The sequence below is a fragment of the Gallinula chloropus genome (genome assembly GCF_964237585.1).
Source record: "Gallinula chloropus genome assembly, chromosome: 1".
In the NCBI taxonomy this organism is placed as follows: Eukaryota; Metazoa; Chordata; class Aves; order Gruiformes; family Rallidae; genus Gallinula; species Gallinula chloropus.
The window spans coordinates 139771118-139785248 of record NC_140085.1 but is presented as its reverse complement, the minus strand read 5'-3'; the positions used below and the strand labels follow the sequence as shown (position 1 = coordinate 139785248).

Below are 14131 nucleotides of genomic sequence, written 5' to 3'. Positions count from 1 at the left end.
CATGGGCAGGGACACCCTCCACTGGACCAGGCTGCCCAAAGCCCCATCCAACCTGTCCTTGAACACTACCAGGGAGGGGGCAGCCACAGGTGCTCTGGGCAGCCTGGGCCAGGGCCTCAGCACCCTCACAGGAAAGACTTCCTTCATAATATCTGGTCTCTACCCACCTTCAGCTTAAGGTCATTACCCCTTGTGCTATCATTACCTGCTCTTGTAAAAATAGTCCCTCTCTGTCTTTCCTGTAGGCCCCTTCAGGTACTGTGAGGCTGCGATAAGCTCTCCCTGGAGCCTTCTCCAGACTGAACATGCCCAATTCTCTCAGCCAGTCTTCATAGGAGAGGTGCTCCAGCACTCTGATCATCTACGTGACCCTCCTCTAGACTTGCTCCAACAGCTCCATGTATTTCTTGTACTGGGGACCCCAAAGTTGGACACAGTACTCCATTTGGGGTGTTGCCAGAGCAGAATAGTGGGGCAGAATCACCTCCCTTGGCCTGCTGGTCACGCTGGTTTTGGTGCAGCCCAGGAGATGGTTAGCCTTGTGGGCTGCAAGCACACATTGCCAGCTCATGGAGAGCTTCTTGCCAACCACCACACCCAAGCTGTCCTCAGGACTGCTCTCAATTCACTCTCCAGCCAGCCTGCAGCTGTGCTTGGAATTGTGCAGATTCTTGTGCAGGACCCTGTGCTTGGGTTTGCAGTTTGCACAGGCCCACCTCTCAAGCCTGTCAGGGCCCCTTTGGATGGCACCCCTTTCCTCCTATATATTAACACCACAACACAGATTAGAGTCATCAGCAAACTTGCTGAGGGTGCTCTTAATCCCACTGCTCTTGTCACTGACAAAGATATTAAAGAGTGCTTGTCCCAGTACCGACCTCTGAGGAATTCCACTTGTTACTGGTCTCTGTTTGGATGTGAGCTGTTTACCAGAAATCTTTTAGTGTGACAGTCCAGTCAATTCCTTATCTGTGGAGTGGTCCATCTGTCAAATCCATGTCTCCATGTCTCACCAATTTAAAGACAAAGATATCATGGAACAGTGTTAAATGCTTTGCACAAGTCTGGGTAGACGATGTCTGTCACTCTTCCCATATCACCAATGGCATAACCCCATTGTAGATGACATCAAACTTGTCAGGCACAATTTGCCTTTGGTGAAGCCATGTTGGCTGTCACCACTCACTTTATTTTCCATGTGGCTGAACGTAGCTTCCAGAAGGATCGGCTCCATGATCTTGCTAGGCACAGAGGTGAAACTGTCTCTCATAGTTCCCCAGGTCTTCCTGTTTCCACTTTTTAAAGTGGGGATTATGTCTCCTTTTTAGTCAGCAAGAACTTCACCAGACTGCCACGGCTTCTAAGTTGTAGAGATGTGGATTTTATGGATCATTTGGTGGATAAGGAATTGGCTGGATGGTTGCACTCAGAGGTGTAGTCAACAGTTTGGAAACCAGTGATGAGTGGCGTTCCTCAGGAGTTGGTTTTGGGGTCAGTACTGTTTAGCTTCTTTGTGAAAGACCTGGACAGTGGGGTCAAGTGCACCCTCAGCAAGAAGACAGGCTGAGAGAGTTGGGCTTGTTCAGCTTAGAGAAGGCTCTGGGGAGGCCTTAGTGCAGGCTGCCAGCACGTGAAGGGGGCCTACAGGAAAGCTGGGGACGGACTGTTTACCAGGGTATATAGTGCAGGACAAGGGGTAATGGCCTTAAGCTGAAGGAGGGAGATTTAGGTCAAACATTGGGAAGAAGTTCTTCCCTGTTCAGTTGGTGAGGCCCTGGCACAGGCTGCCCAGAGAAGCTGTGGCTGCCCCCTCCCTGGCAGTGTTCAAGGCAAGGTTGGATGGGGCTTTGTGCAAGTAGGGCTGGTGGAGGGTGTCCCTGTCCGTGGCAGGGGGGTTGGAACTAGATGGTCTGAGTTTTATACTTTTTGCTTACAAGGAAGGTTGCATACATGAAAATAGCATCACCTGCCATTTCTCACCTGCAGACACATTAATTTTACTAAATCTGATTTGTTCATAGATACTAATTTCTTACTTTCAAATGTTATGCAAAATAATGTGTAGTGTTTGTAGTGAGTCATTTAAGTAAAGAATAATTCATCACCAAAACAAGAGGTTTTGCAAAGGTAAAGTAACAGCTTTAGCCTGCATGTGGTCCAAGTGCTGACAGCAACGTTGATGGGGTTTTTAGAGAAAGCAAGCCATTGCAATTTCATTTTCATGAATGCATTTGTAGCTTAAAAGGAGCTTAGACTTTAAGCCTTACTAACAATTTACTTGGAAACAGCAATCAGTGTGTGGCTTTGCATCAATCTGATGGGGGTTATCTGCAACCCTCCTCCCCTACATCTTGCTACCAGTAGTAATCCCATTAGATGATTACATCTGGTGTCCTCAGCAGAAGGACTTAGTCATAATTGAAACAATACTTCAAGTGGGTTTAATTAAATGAGTGGTCATTTTATTGCCTGGGCCTCTTGTACCTTATAACTTTGCCTTAAGTGCAGTGAATTTATGGCTCATTAAGACATGCTGGTCCACAGTTGTGCACGCAACCAACCAACTGGTTCTAAGTCAAACTTAGAAGAATCAGGGGTTGAGCATTTTCATACCCGTGAGTCTTTGATGCAGCTGTACTATCACTGTAACATCTGATTGCCAATTTGTGGCTGAGTCATGTGAGGAAACCGGTACGTAAGCTGGTGGAGCCGCAGCCAGCTCTTCCTAGAGCTGTCTTAAGTAAGTTGCTAATTCATTACTGGCTAAAAGAAATGTAACATCTTTTGGCTGAACTGTCATGATCCAAATGGAAAATACAGATTCTCAGGAGGATTATACAGTGGAACCTTTCAGTTGAGAAAGTTTCACTGCATCCTCTAAATGGTTAGAAGGAACTCACGGAAAATTTCATGCTGTCCTGTCTCTTCTAAAATGAGGCGAGTTCAAGAGAGAAGCACACAACTAACTTTCAGCAGCAGTGGAGAAATAGAACTGTCCTTCCTGAGGAAGGAAGAGAACACTAAGATGTTGTGTTGGGACACAATTGTGAAGTGCAGTCTTTAAATATACTCCAAGCTAACATATACAAAATGTCAGGCCATGTGTTGATCATTGCATTGCTCAACACTAATTGCTGAAGATGGAGAAAGTGAAAGCTACAACTGAAAAAAATCCTAACTGGTAACATTTTGCCATCACCATATTGCCTATGTCAGGTCTCCTTTGCTGTTGTTGCCCAAAGGGTCACCAAATGTGTGACAAAAAAAGGTGAGTCTTTCTTTGATGGAAGGGGTCTTTTCTCACGTGAGGATTGCAACATCTGCTCAAGAAGGCAGGCATTTACAAGCTGGAGCAGTGGCCACTGGGGCAGAGAGCTTTCAGAAAATTACCTCAGGGTTTTAGTTTTCTGATGGAAGAATGAGGTACATTCTGCATGAAGTTTAAATCCATACCATATCTAGCACTTGGAAGTCATTTAATTGTTGCTTCCAAAGGACTTTCAGCATGCTCCTGGTTAGTTTTGCAGCAAAGGGGAGGAATGATGGCTGCTGGAAAACATAAACCATTTTGACATCCATCAGCACCTTGCGCTGTCAAAACATGGCAAAGCACAAGTAGGACACCCCGGTCACTGGCAGCTATCAAACAGGCAGTGCTTTCTAAACTGGATTGGGGGGAGATCTGCAAAATACAGAAAAGGAAGAAGACTAAATTCAATTCCTTGTAGACTTCATCTGAATTTATCCTTGTCATACCAAACCAATCGCTGTGACACAGCAAACAGGCTCTTACAACTTCTCTCTGAACTGTCTGCTTCTGCGCTTAGGGATGGGTTGTAAACTGCTGCCAGCCCCAGGGTCACCTGGACCTGTGCCCACCACGGCAAGTTCTGTCTCCCCTCTGGTTACACCCCTGGGGTTTTTTTTATCCTTTTTGTGGACACAGTTTGCAAACCAGGCCAGAGAGTCACACCTAGTTTTTCCACACCTGGGCGGGAATCATTCTAGGCACAAACTATGGTGGGATGCTTTCTTCTCCTTTAGCTACTTGTAGGGACTGTGCTCTCAGATTACTTCTTCGGTAGCTCTTGCCTACTGTGTAATTGTTATGGCAGTGATTTTCCTTGTGTGGCTGAGGTCTGAGATCCTGGATATGTGACCCAGAGCCAGAGGCCAAATAAGTCTCCCTTTCGGCATAGTGAAAGTAAGTGCTGTGCTTATGCTTAAGTAAGTTAGTGGAATTAGGGTGGTGGGAGATGCTGGATTTGGCCAGCAGTATGTTGTGACTCAGCATCAGCTGAGCTGATATTTTTTCACTCTTAAACCCATGTGAATGTCCACATTTCAGCTGAAGAATTCTGTTGCTGAATTGTCATCTTACCTCTGGAGTTATGTCATCTCTCTGACTGACATATGTAAGGATTCCTATTCTGGGGGAAGTCTCCCAGCATCAAAGAGGCATCCCAATGGAGTAGAGCTGCTTTCAAACAGGACTTGAGTAAGACTCTGCTCTGGTGCATCACACTGAGCTCAGATCCTCGACCCCGTCCTGTCCTGATTTGTGTTTTGCTTGTTCCAAGAGCTCAAGTGCTCCTGAAGCACCAGCGTGTTACCACACCGCTGAGCTGACGATACAAGCTGCAATCTGTGCTGCTTCATTAGCCTTGTACCTGATGATGGAAGAGCCAAAGAAACAGCTGAACCTGGTAGAAAACCCCACTGAAGCCAAGTAACTCTGTGAACAGGTTTTGTAACCAGTGTGTTTCTCAGGGACGATAAGATTAAGTGGCTGAGCGGGTGTGCTTTGCAGCTGGTGGAAAGCTGCTTATTTAAACTAAGAGGACCAGAGAGTCTGTGCCTCAGTCAGGAGAGGAAATGAGTTCGACAGGAGACCTTGACCATCCTCAAATCATCTTGCAATACAGCAGTGGATTTTTAGTCTCAAAGGTAAGAAATGTAGCTCAGTCTTGGATAGATCTAAGAGTATGCAGACAGAAATATTCAAAGATCTCACTTTTGGTCCTGAATGTCTTTGGAATGAAAACCATCTCTTAGGAAAACGTCCAGTCTCTTCATCTAGGTAGGAAGGAGAATTGAAAAGAAAAGGATATGAAGGCCTCCTGACCCCTCAGGGTAGACACAGCATTTATTGAGACATCTCTGACCTTTGGGGACTTGGATGATCAGACCTTGTCTCTGCATGAGGCTTTATAAGAAACACATGACTACAGCTGAGGGCTTGCTGTCTGACTGTCATAAATGTGGAAGTTTCCTTCAGTGGTGGGATTTCTTTCCACTTTTCATTTTAGGAGTTTGAGAATGAGGGCTGACTTCAACTGGCTTTTCCCACTCCCTGTTAAACCTTGTGAAGGACAAGATTTTTCAACTACCTTCTCAAAGAATTTCCTTCCCTCTCCCCTGTTTTTTCTGTATGTATTATGAGCTTGAAATGACCTGTGTATTGCCTCTTTTGAGGTGAAAGAAGGTCTGGCATAATGACTGTTTCCCCAAACAGCATTTGATCAAGACACAAAGGCAGAACAAGTAGTTATGGTTTCCTTAATCTTTCCTGACATTATTTGCCTTTCTGTGTGTGTAAGTGCCTGGGCATAACAATATAATACTGAGGACTGGAGGGTTTTTTCCTTATTTACTATTTAGTTACCTTTCCTGTTGTCTCTTGCTGCCCCTCTGGACAGCATGGTAATAGGAGTGTTCTCTGGGCTGTGCAAATGCTGCTGCATCCTATGGCTGCTGAATGTCAGAGCTGACAGTAGAGAGGGGAAAAGTGGGTAATGAAAAACCCTTTTGCTTGGCAAGAAAGAGGGGTGCCCAGTGCTTTCCAAATTAACACTGGGACTTTGTTTTTGAGAAACAAGCTCAACTTTGGTTAAACCATGTTTTGCTGAGGGTAAAGGTATTTCCTGTGGACTTTGTCAAATCACTGTGGACACAGGCAGTTAACTGAGCTGATGCCTTTGTTACTGTTTTCGGAGTGTTTGTGTGGCCAGTGTAATCAGCTAATACTTGTAAACTTCACTGTGTACAGCTAAAGGAGGGTGTTTTTCTTATATATGATTACCTATATCTGAAAGTTGAGGGCTGTTACTGGGGATGTTGCACACCTTCCCTCTCTATGAAAACACAGGACAATTCTGTGGGCCAAATGAGGCATTTATTTTGCCTTAGGGGAGCCTCCCTACCTCAGGGAGAGCACTGTAGCTACGCATGTCAGTCCCTGAAAACTGGGCATATAGAGATATTCCCTGCTGCTGCAACCCACAGGAGAGGCTCTAGGGGTTGCTGGAGCATACATTAGATCCTTAGTTAAAGAACTAAAACAGCAACAGGAAAGCTCGCTACCACACACGCTCACCTTTGTGCTCTCCAGGCAAAAAGCAAGAGAGGCTGTAAGAACGTGCTCTGAAACTAAGGAAGAGGCAGGCATATTCACACCCAAAACCTGGTCTCTAAACGTATACTTTTGAGAGCCCAAAACATTATCTGGCTTCACCAGAAAAAATAAAAGAAGTGAACAAAATTGTGTACTACAAGCAGTATGTGGTTCTGTCAGTGTTCAGAGAAACTTCAGTTTACTCTTTGGACCTGCTTATATAAAACATGATTTTACGTGAAAGAAAGAGTATTATGTGTGTATTTTCTCCAAAAAAGCAGCTTTAGGAATCGGTAGGCTTTGGTGCTTCCATCTGATCCCTCACTCTTACCTTTTCTTACCCCCAGGTTATGTTCACTGCCTGTGAACTGGGGGTGTTTGATCTCCTGCTGGAGGCGGGAAAGCCCCTGTCTTCAGATGCCGTTGCCACACGCCTGGGCACCAGCACCATGGGGATGGAAAGACTGCTGGATGCCTGCGTGGGACTGAAGCTCCTGGCAGTAGAGCTGACACAAGGAGGAGGTAATAAAGGCAGAAGAAAGGGAAGAAGCTAAAAGACTTAAACCTTCTGATGGTTTTGAGAGTGAGGTGAGGGGTGCAGGGAGAAGTGATACCTAGTGATACCAGTTACTGTAGCTGGAAGGAGGAGAGAATCACTTGGAAACTCTATCACCCCTTTAGCTGAAAGAGAAGCAGTAAATGTCAGCATGGCTGATGGTGTAAACTAAAACCCAGGTAAAGGGCTCTATATCTTTAAACTTCTTTGTGCAGGAGCATCAGGTGACCTTGGAGGAGATATTCAGGGTCTCTGCAGAGCTGATCTTAAGAAAACTCTGAGGTGTGCACATGACTTTTTTTAAAAAAACAAACCTTAAAACAAAATGGATGGGCATGACATGATTTAAAAACATGTTTTGTTTTTTTGGGGGGATTTTACCAACACATGAAGTATTTTGTTAGGTTACTGGTCTGAATGGTGAGAGGTGAGGTAAGTTTGCCCTTGCATCAGAGACATTGAGTCAACGTGGTCAGAAAGGATCTGTCAGCATGAGATGGGTGGTCTTGGACTGGTCAGAGTTTTGCAAGTTGTATCACCTGCTCTGGCTTGTGTTGCCCTGCCCTGCTTTAGGGCTCACAGTAGCTGCCCCATGAGTTTAGGGAGAGCAGGATCTATTTTTTGTGTTCCTTTTGTACGTCATGAAGGATGAAGGCAACCTGGATGAAGGATGAAGGATGATCATGGATGAAGGATGCCACTTCAGATACACTGGAGGAGATTTCTGACAGTCCTTCAGACATTCATTTGTCTGAAGAAAGGCCTGTCCTAGTGAAGAGGAGTAGGTGTGGTTGGCATGGTATTTTGGAGACTTGTCTCCCACTTGCTGACCTTGTTGATTGGAAAAGAGACTCATTTGCAAGGATTTTTTTATTATATAGAGCATAAAAAAAATCTTCCTCTGATAGCAGAAGCCTGTAGGTAGGTGCTGACTCTTGTAAAGCATTCCTCCTGCTGTTCAGGGAAGAAAAGTTCAGTGCTGGAGTAAGTGTAGGTACATAGTATTTACATTGAATGGGGCAAAACAAGCTTGACTGTGGAAGCAGTATGTTTGTGTCTTTGGTCTTATAGACACCTTTTGGTTATAAATACCATGCTGTACAGTAGATTTGGCAAAGTGATATATGTGTTAGTAAATATGTTTTTTTCACCCTTGAGCCCTCTACAGAAACACAGATGTTTCCAACACCTACCTTACAAAATCAAGTCCCAAGTCTCAGTATCATATTATGATGTATTACTCTAATACAGTCTACTTGTGCTGGCACTACCTGGCAGATGCTGTGAGGTAAGGAGGAGTGTTGTGTGCTGTCTGTTGCAGATGGCTTTGTGGCATCTGTGTATGTTCTGAGTGGTGTTTTTCTGGGCAGGGCACAATGAAGATGCTGGCTGTTTCTCAGAAAAACAACAGATCATTTTGGCTGTTAATACAGCCAATATGTTTTCCTCTTGTTTTCCATTTGTGTGTGTTCTTGTTTTCCTTCTGATGGCAGAGGTGATTGAGGAGTGTCAGATTTGTGTATGTTTGACCTTCAGGGAAGCACTTGATCATTACAGTGACTCTTACTTGGGGAAGCATCAACAAAGGAAATGATGACTAATGATAACTAAGGGTACTTCTGTTCCAAAGGTGTATAGGACTAGTTTAAGATGGGGCTGGAGTCTTGCTTGTTCCAATCCATGCAACTGGTGATCACATATGGTGTGTGTGATCATTGCATCCGTCTTACACCTTTACCTAAGATGTGTTCCCATAAATCACAGAATCACAGACTGGTTTGGGTTGGAAGCAACCTCAGAGACTATCTAGTTCCAATCCCCCCTACAATGGGCAGTAACACCCTCCACTAGACCAGGTTTCCCAAAGCCCCATCCAACCTGGCCTTGAAAATATCATTCTTTCTTGTGGCAGGTTGAGAAATACATCAGCATATTTTAGGGTGAAAAGTGAGGGTGCCTCTACAGCCATCACATACAGGCTGACATTCTGTGCAAAGCTGACCACCTTCCACGGTGATGAATGAGCTGAAACTACAGCCCTGGGGTGTATTTGGGGTAAAAGAAAAGGAAATCCACACTTGTATGATATTTTTGGTTGCTATTATAGAGAAGGAAGAAACCAGTATGAAAGAGCTTTTGGGATTTCATCTACAGACCCTTTTGGAGCAATGTACAGGTAAAACATTGCTATATTTATAGAACTGTTATTGTTCTTATTATAGATAAAATGAATGTTTTTAATTATGGCTCAGGACAATTAAGTAAGATGATGTGAGAATACCACTCATCAGAACCATCATACAGCATTTTCCTTTCTCAGCAGTATCCATTACTGGGAGAGTGTCTGATATTTTGCATAGAAGTATATAATTTTCTATTCTGAAAAACATATCCAAGGTCTCTGGCACAGTGGCATTGGTAGCTGAAGGGAAAAAGAGATCCCTAGGAAGCCTGAGAATTCGCAGTGTAATACACTGCTGGATTTACTAGTCTTAATTCCCTATTTAAATGCAGGAATGGATAACTGTACCCTTCTGCTACAGTTAGATGTAAGGTAGGTTTATACATGAAGAGAATTGTATTAGTGCCAATAAAAAGAGAGATTAGAGTTTAAGCCAAAGCTCACAATAGCAAGGATGTGGTAGGTTACCTTTTCAGTGCATTGTGTCTGTGTTACTAGGTCAGAAGAAGAAATGGTGAAATTCATGGCTGGACAGAACTCAGTGTGGAGTATATGTGGCAGAGATGTTCTTGCTGCATTTGACCTTTCCTCTTTCATGCAGATTTATGACCTGGGAGGTGAGCATCAGTAGATCTTCTTTAACAAGCCTCTGAACTGCCTCCTTTTATGAGCCCTGAAAAAAACCCATAAAGCCCACCAAAAAAACCCCTCCTGTGTTATAGGATGGGCAAAGTAACGGAAAGCAGAACATATCTCAGCAATAAAGTGAGCATGTTACTGATGTTGTTGGGTTAAAAAGAGAAATGTGAGTGTGGTGAGAGCATTAGGACTCTGAACGCTTTTCTCTACAGTCCCTCACTTGTTTGTGTCCCATCCCCTCTGTATGTGGCAGGCTCAGCTTTTTTTCTTGCCTTGCTTGACACATTCATTCTTGCAGTGCTAGACTCTTTCTCTCCTCCCCTTCAGTCACTGTCATTCAGATATTGTCTGCAGCCCTTACCCTTACCCTGCAGCCCTTACCCTTACCCTGCAGCCCTTACCCTGCAGCACCCTGCTGTCCCAGCACGATTCGTGGGACCTGTCAGGCTCCCTCCCAGGCTCCATCACAGCTTCCCCAGTACCTGGTTTAGTGGCTCAGTTTTTCATTTCTCACTTTCCAGCACCCACAGCTGGGTCTGGCTGAGGGATCCTGTAAGGGCTGGGGCTGGCCCCACAGTCCTGGGTGCTGGGGGCCCTGGGGTGGTGGTGGTGTCTCTTGTCCCCTCCTCTTTCCTTTCAGCAGCACTAGTACTGTGCCAGCTGCCATGAGGATGGATGCACTGCTGCCTGCATTGCTCCGTGGGCGTGTTGCTGAACAGGTTGTTTTTGTGTCAGCACTGACCTTCTTTTGCTCTCCCCAAAGGAGGAGGAGGAGCTTTGGCCCGGGAGTGTGTTTCTTTGTACCCAAATTCCACGGTCACGATTTACGACCTGCCGAAAGTCGTGCAAGTGGCCAAAGAGCAATTTGTTCCCCCTGAGGAGACTCGGATCGCTTTCCATGAAGGTAGGTGTGGGCAGCAGTGTAACGTTCTCACAGGGGTTTCTCCTCAGCCCCTTGGCTCAGCTCACAGGTACCATGGATCAGGTCTCCAGTTGCCCCTTAGGTGGGTGGAGTGCCCGAGGCTGCAGCCTCCCCAGCCCAGGTCTGTGATTTCTTGCTACCTCAGGGCTGCCCCAGCTGGGCACCTGCAGCTGCCTTCTCTCTAAGACACATCTCAGTCAGTCAGCAGCCCAGAAACTCTCTAATCCCCTGAACACAACTATCTGATTACTTAGAACAAGAGTATGTAAAAACACAGGTAAATGAACAATCCTGCAATTTTGTAAAGCTGCCATGCTATGTTGTAAATCTTCCTAACACTCCCTTTTCTCCTGTGCAGACCTGGCAGATGTGTGGGTTGCCAGGCCTGCTATGAGCAAGGGGCTGTACCCCTCTGGTCATGATTGTTAGACTTCAGAGATATTTCAGGCTTTGAATGTGGGTAAGCCAGCCCATATTCCTTTTGTCCATTCCACAGATCCACCTTGCGTGGTCTTTGCACCATCTATGATGAAAATGAATGTGGGAAGATCTAATTTTAGTGGTTTTGAAAGCTGTCAGGAGTGTTGGAAGGACTTCAATATGCTTAAAGCTTTGAGAGAGGAAAGAAGCTTCTGAGGAAGGAAGGGAGTATATAAAAACAAAGGGAAAAATGCAGGAAATGTTGCCTGTGCCAATGATGCAAAGAAATGAGAATGAAAATGGTGAATTAAGATAAAGAGAAAAGAAGATCACTTCAGTACACTGTGTGCTGAACAAAAGGCATAATAGCAAACCAAACCCAGTGCTAGGAGGTGAGAGATGCAGATTTTTTCCACGTGGCTTTATAATGTAGCTCTATGTTTACTGAAAGTTTTTTTGAAATTGGCTTAGATGAGATAATTCTTCTTTTTTTTTTTTTTTTTTTTGCCATGACAGTCTGTCACAGAAAACATGAGAAACTGTTTCTTCTTTTTTTTAATGCTTTATGAATCTGAATTTCTGTCAGAAAAACCCCAACAAACAGCCACAAATCCCCCTTAGACTCAAACACTTCCCTGTGCATCAATGGCCACCTTAGATGAGCTACTGCTTTTAAACATTTCAGATCTTGTTGAGACTGAACAAGGATGAAACACCCTATGCAGGGCCACAGAGGACTTCTGTCTGGTAGCTGTTGTTGTCTGATGTGGGTGATAGACATAGCAAGCCCACAGTCTCTAGAACTGAACAGAACTGAAAATATTTGCTTAACTTGTCCCTCTGAGAGTTTTGAGTAGCACATGTGTTCTTGCTTTGCAGGAGACTTCTTTAATGATTCAATTCCAGAAGCTGAGCTGTATATTTTATCCAAGATACTGCACGACTGGGATGATGACAAATGCAGAGAGCTGCTGACAAAAGTGCACCAGGCTTGCAAACCTGGTAGGTGTGAGCTCTTCAAGAGCAGGGAGAGCCTCACCTGTAAGTAATGTGAAGCAGTTTCGGTGGCAGAGATCCAGCAAAGGGGTTTCTGGGTTTGGTGTTTTGCTTTTCTGAGTCAGTCATGTGTAGCTCAGCCAAACAGTGCCTTGTCTAAGTTCTCATTACCTGGCTTCCAGTTTTAGGCTCACTCTCTACAGGGACTCCTGTTTCAAGGCATTTAGGTGTAAGGATTTGGGGATCCGGGATATTGTTGAGATAGACAAGTGTCTGGGTCATATTAAAAATCCTATTAAGCATCACACTGAAGCCACACAGCCTTGACACCACTGCCTACAGAGCTGGGTTCTCAGCAGAACCAGAAAGTTCCTGTGGATTCCAGCTGGGGAAAGTGGGAATTTCCATCCCAGCCACAGCATCCCCTTCAGCCCTGGTACATCAGTACCTATGCAGTCAAGCTGAGGCTCACTCCTATGCTTTTGCTCCTTCATTCCCTTCTGTGATGCTGAAATATGACTGGACGTAGAGGCTGCTTCTTCCTGAAACTGGCACTCGGGATCTAGTACCTCAGCTGAAACCTAAATCTCATCTTCACAGAGCTCAGCGTGTCTCTTCTTTCTCTTTATTCATCCAGGTGGTGGAGTACTGCTGGTTGAATCCCTTCTGAATGATGACAAAAGTGGGCCTGTAGAAACCCAACTGTATTCAATGAATATGTTGGTCCAGACACAAGGAAAAGAGAGAACAGGGGCAGAGTACAGTGTGCTCCTGGAGGCAGCTGGGTTTGGAGAGATTCAAGTCAAGAGGACTGGAAAAATCTATGATGCTGTTTTAGGAAGGAAATAATATTATCTCTTCTGTGTACCTAACAAGGTAGAATTAGTGGAGAGATGTGAAAATTATCTTCTTAGAGGGGAATCACGATCTTAGCTTTTAGTTAAGGCAGCCAACTTTTATGTAAGTTGATACATTGTCAGGAATATTGCTAATGATAGGCTTTGAGTCTGGCAGCCCGACTGGGAGCCTGACTGGGGTTTGCCTTTGGAAACTGTACAGGAGAGAAAGGAATCCACACCTGTTTCAAAAGAAATAACCCATGAAAGAAATGTGCAGTGTGTTTGCTTTCAGACTTTTCATTCTTTCTAATTTTGTCACTGTATCTGACAAAAGCAAAACTGAATTGTGCTTGAATTCCTGCAGAATAAAACCATTCACTGTAGTGAGCTATATTCCCCTCCCTTTTTCTTTTTTTTCTTTTTTTTTTTTTAATTTCCTGGAGAATTTATATAGTGTAAACAAACAAAATTAGGTCTCCCTGTGGTTAGCATTTTCAGAGGTCTAGGACAAATTCTGTGTGAGCCTTGGGGAGCGTGGCATGAAAAATGATATTAATTTTTCATTTCCTTTAGATTTTTATTTAAGTTACAAAAAATCATTTTGCATCTTCATGACTGGCTGAAGCCCGGTGATGCTATTTACTGGGCAGCCCCTGAGATGACAGCTGAGGGAGAGAATGATGCAGCCAAGTCATTCAGTTATGCACTGGGGAAGTCCTTATTGCATGCCTGCTGCTAGTTCTTTTAAATTATTTGGTCAATCACAATCTGCCATAATGTACCCAGTTCCTGGAAGCAGATTTACAGGTTACTAGAATGAGAAACATCTGGAGAAGGTACCAGAAAGTCGCTCTGTGCAGTTGTGGCTTGAACACTAATTGCATTTGCACGTTGAGATGAATGATAGAGAAGCTTGAGATAGCCTTCTCAGTAACCATTTATAGAGGCCTCCCTCTCCCTTGATTGTAGGAGGACTGTAGGGAGAAAGTAGCCTCAGTGTGGAAAAATCCAATCACAAGGGGATAATAGACCTTCTCATCCTTAAAAGCAAGAGGGCACCGTTCATAAGCTGCTGTGCGGGTAGTGGATTTATGCCCCAGTAGGATCTTGCCCTGTAGATATCGACAGGATACTACAGGAGTTGGTGCAAGTGGTCTCGGAGGGTTCCCTCACGAGCTGCAGT

The 14131-nt window shown here is 44.6% G+C and overlaps 1 protein-coding gene across 1 annotated transcript; it reads left to right on the top strand.

Annotated features, from left to right (window-relative positions):
- Positions 1-4875: 4875 nt before the first annotated feature.
- On the top strand, positions 4876-12958 carry ASMT (acetylserotonin O-methyltransferase; the record flags this gene model as incomplete). Its single annotated transcript, XM_084269056.1, has 8 exons — positions 4876-4947; positions 6742-6916; positions 8109-8238; positions 9058-9126; positions 9631-9749; positions 10535-10675; positions 11993-12115; positions 12747-12958. 8 exons carry the CDS (start codon positions 4876-4878, stop codon positions 12956-12958), a joined length of 1041 nt encoding a protein of 346 aa, XP_084125182.1.
- Positions 12959-14131: the final 1173 nt, after the last annotated feature.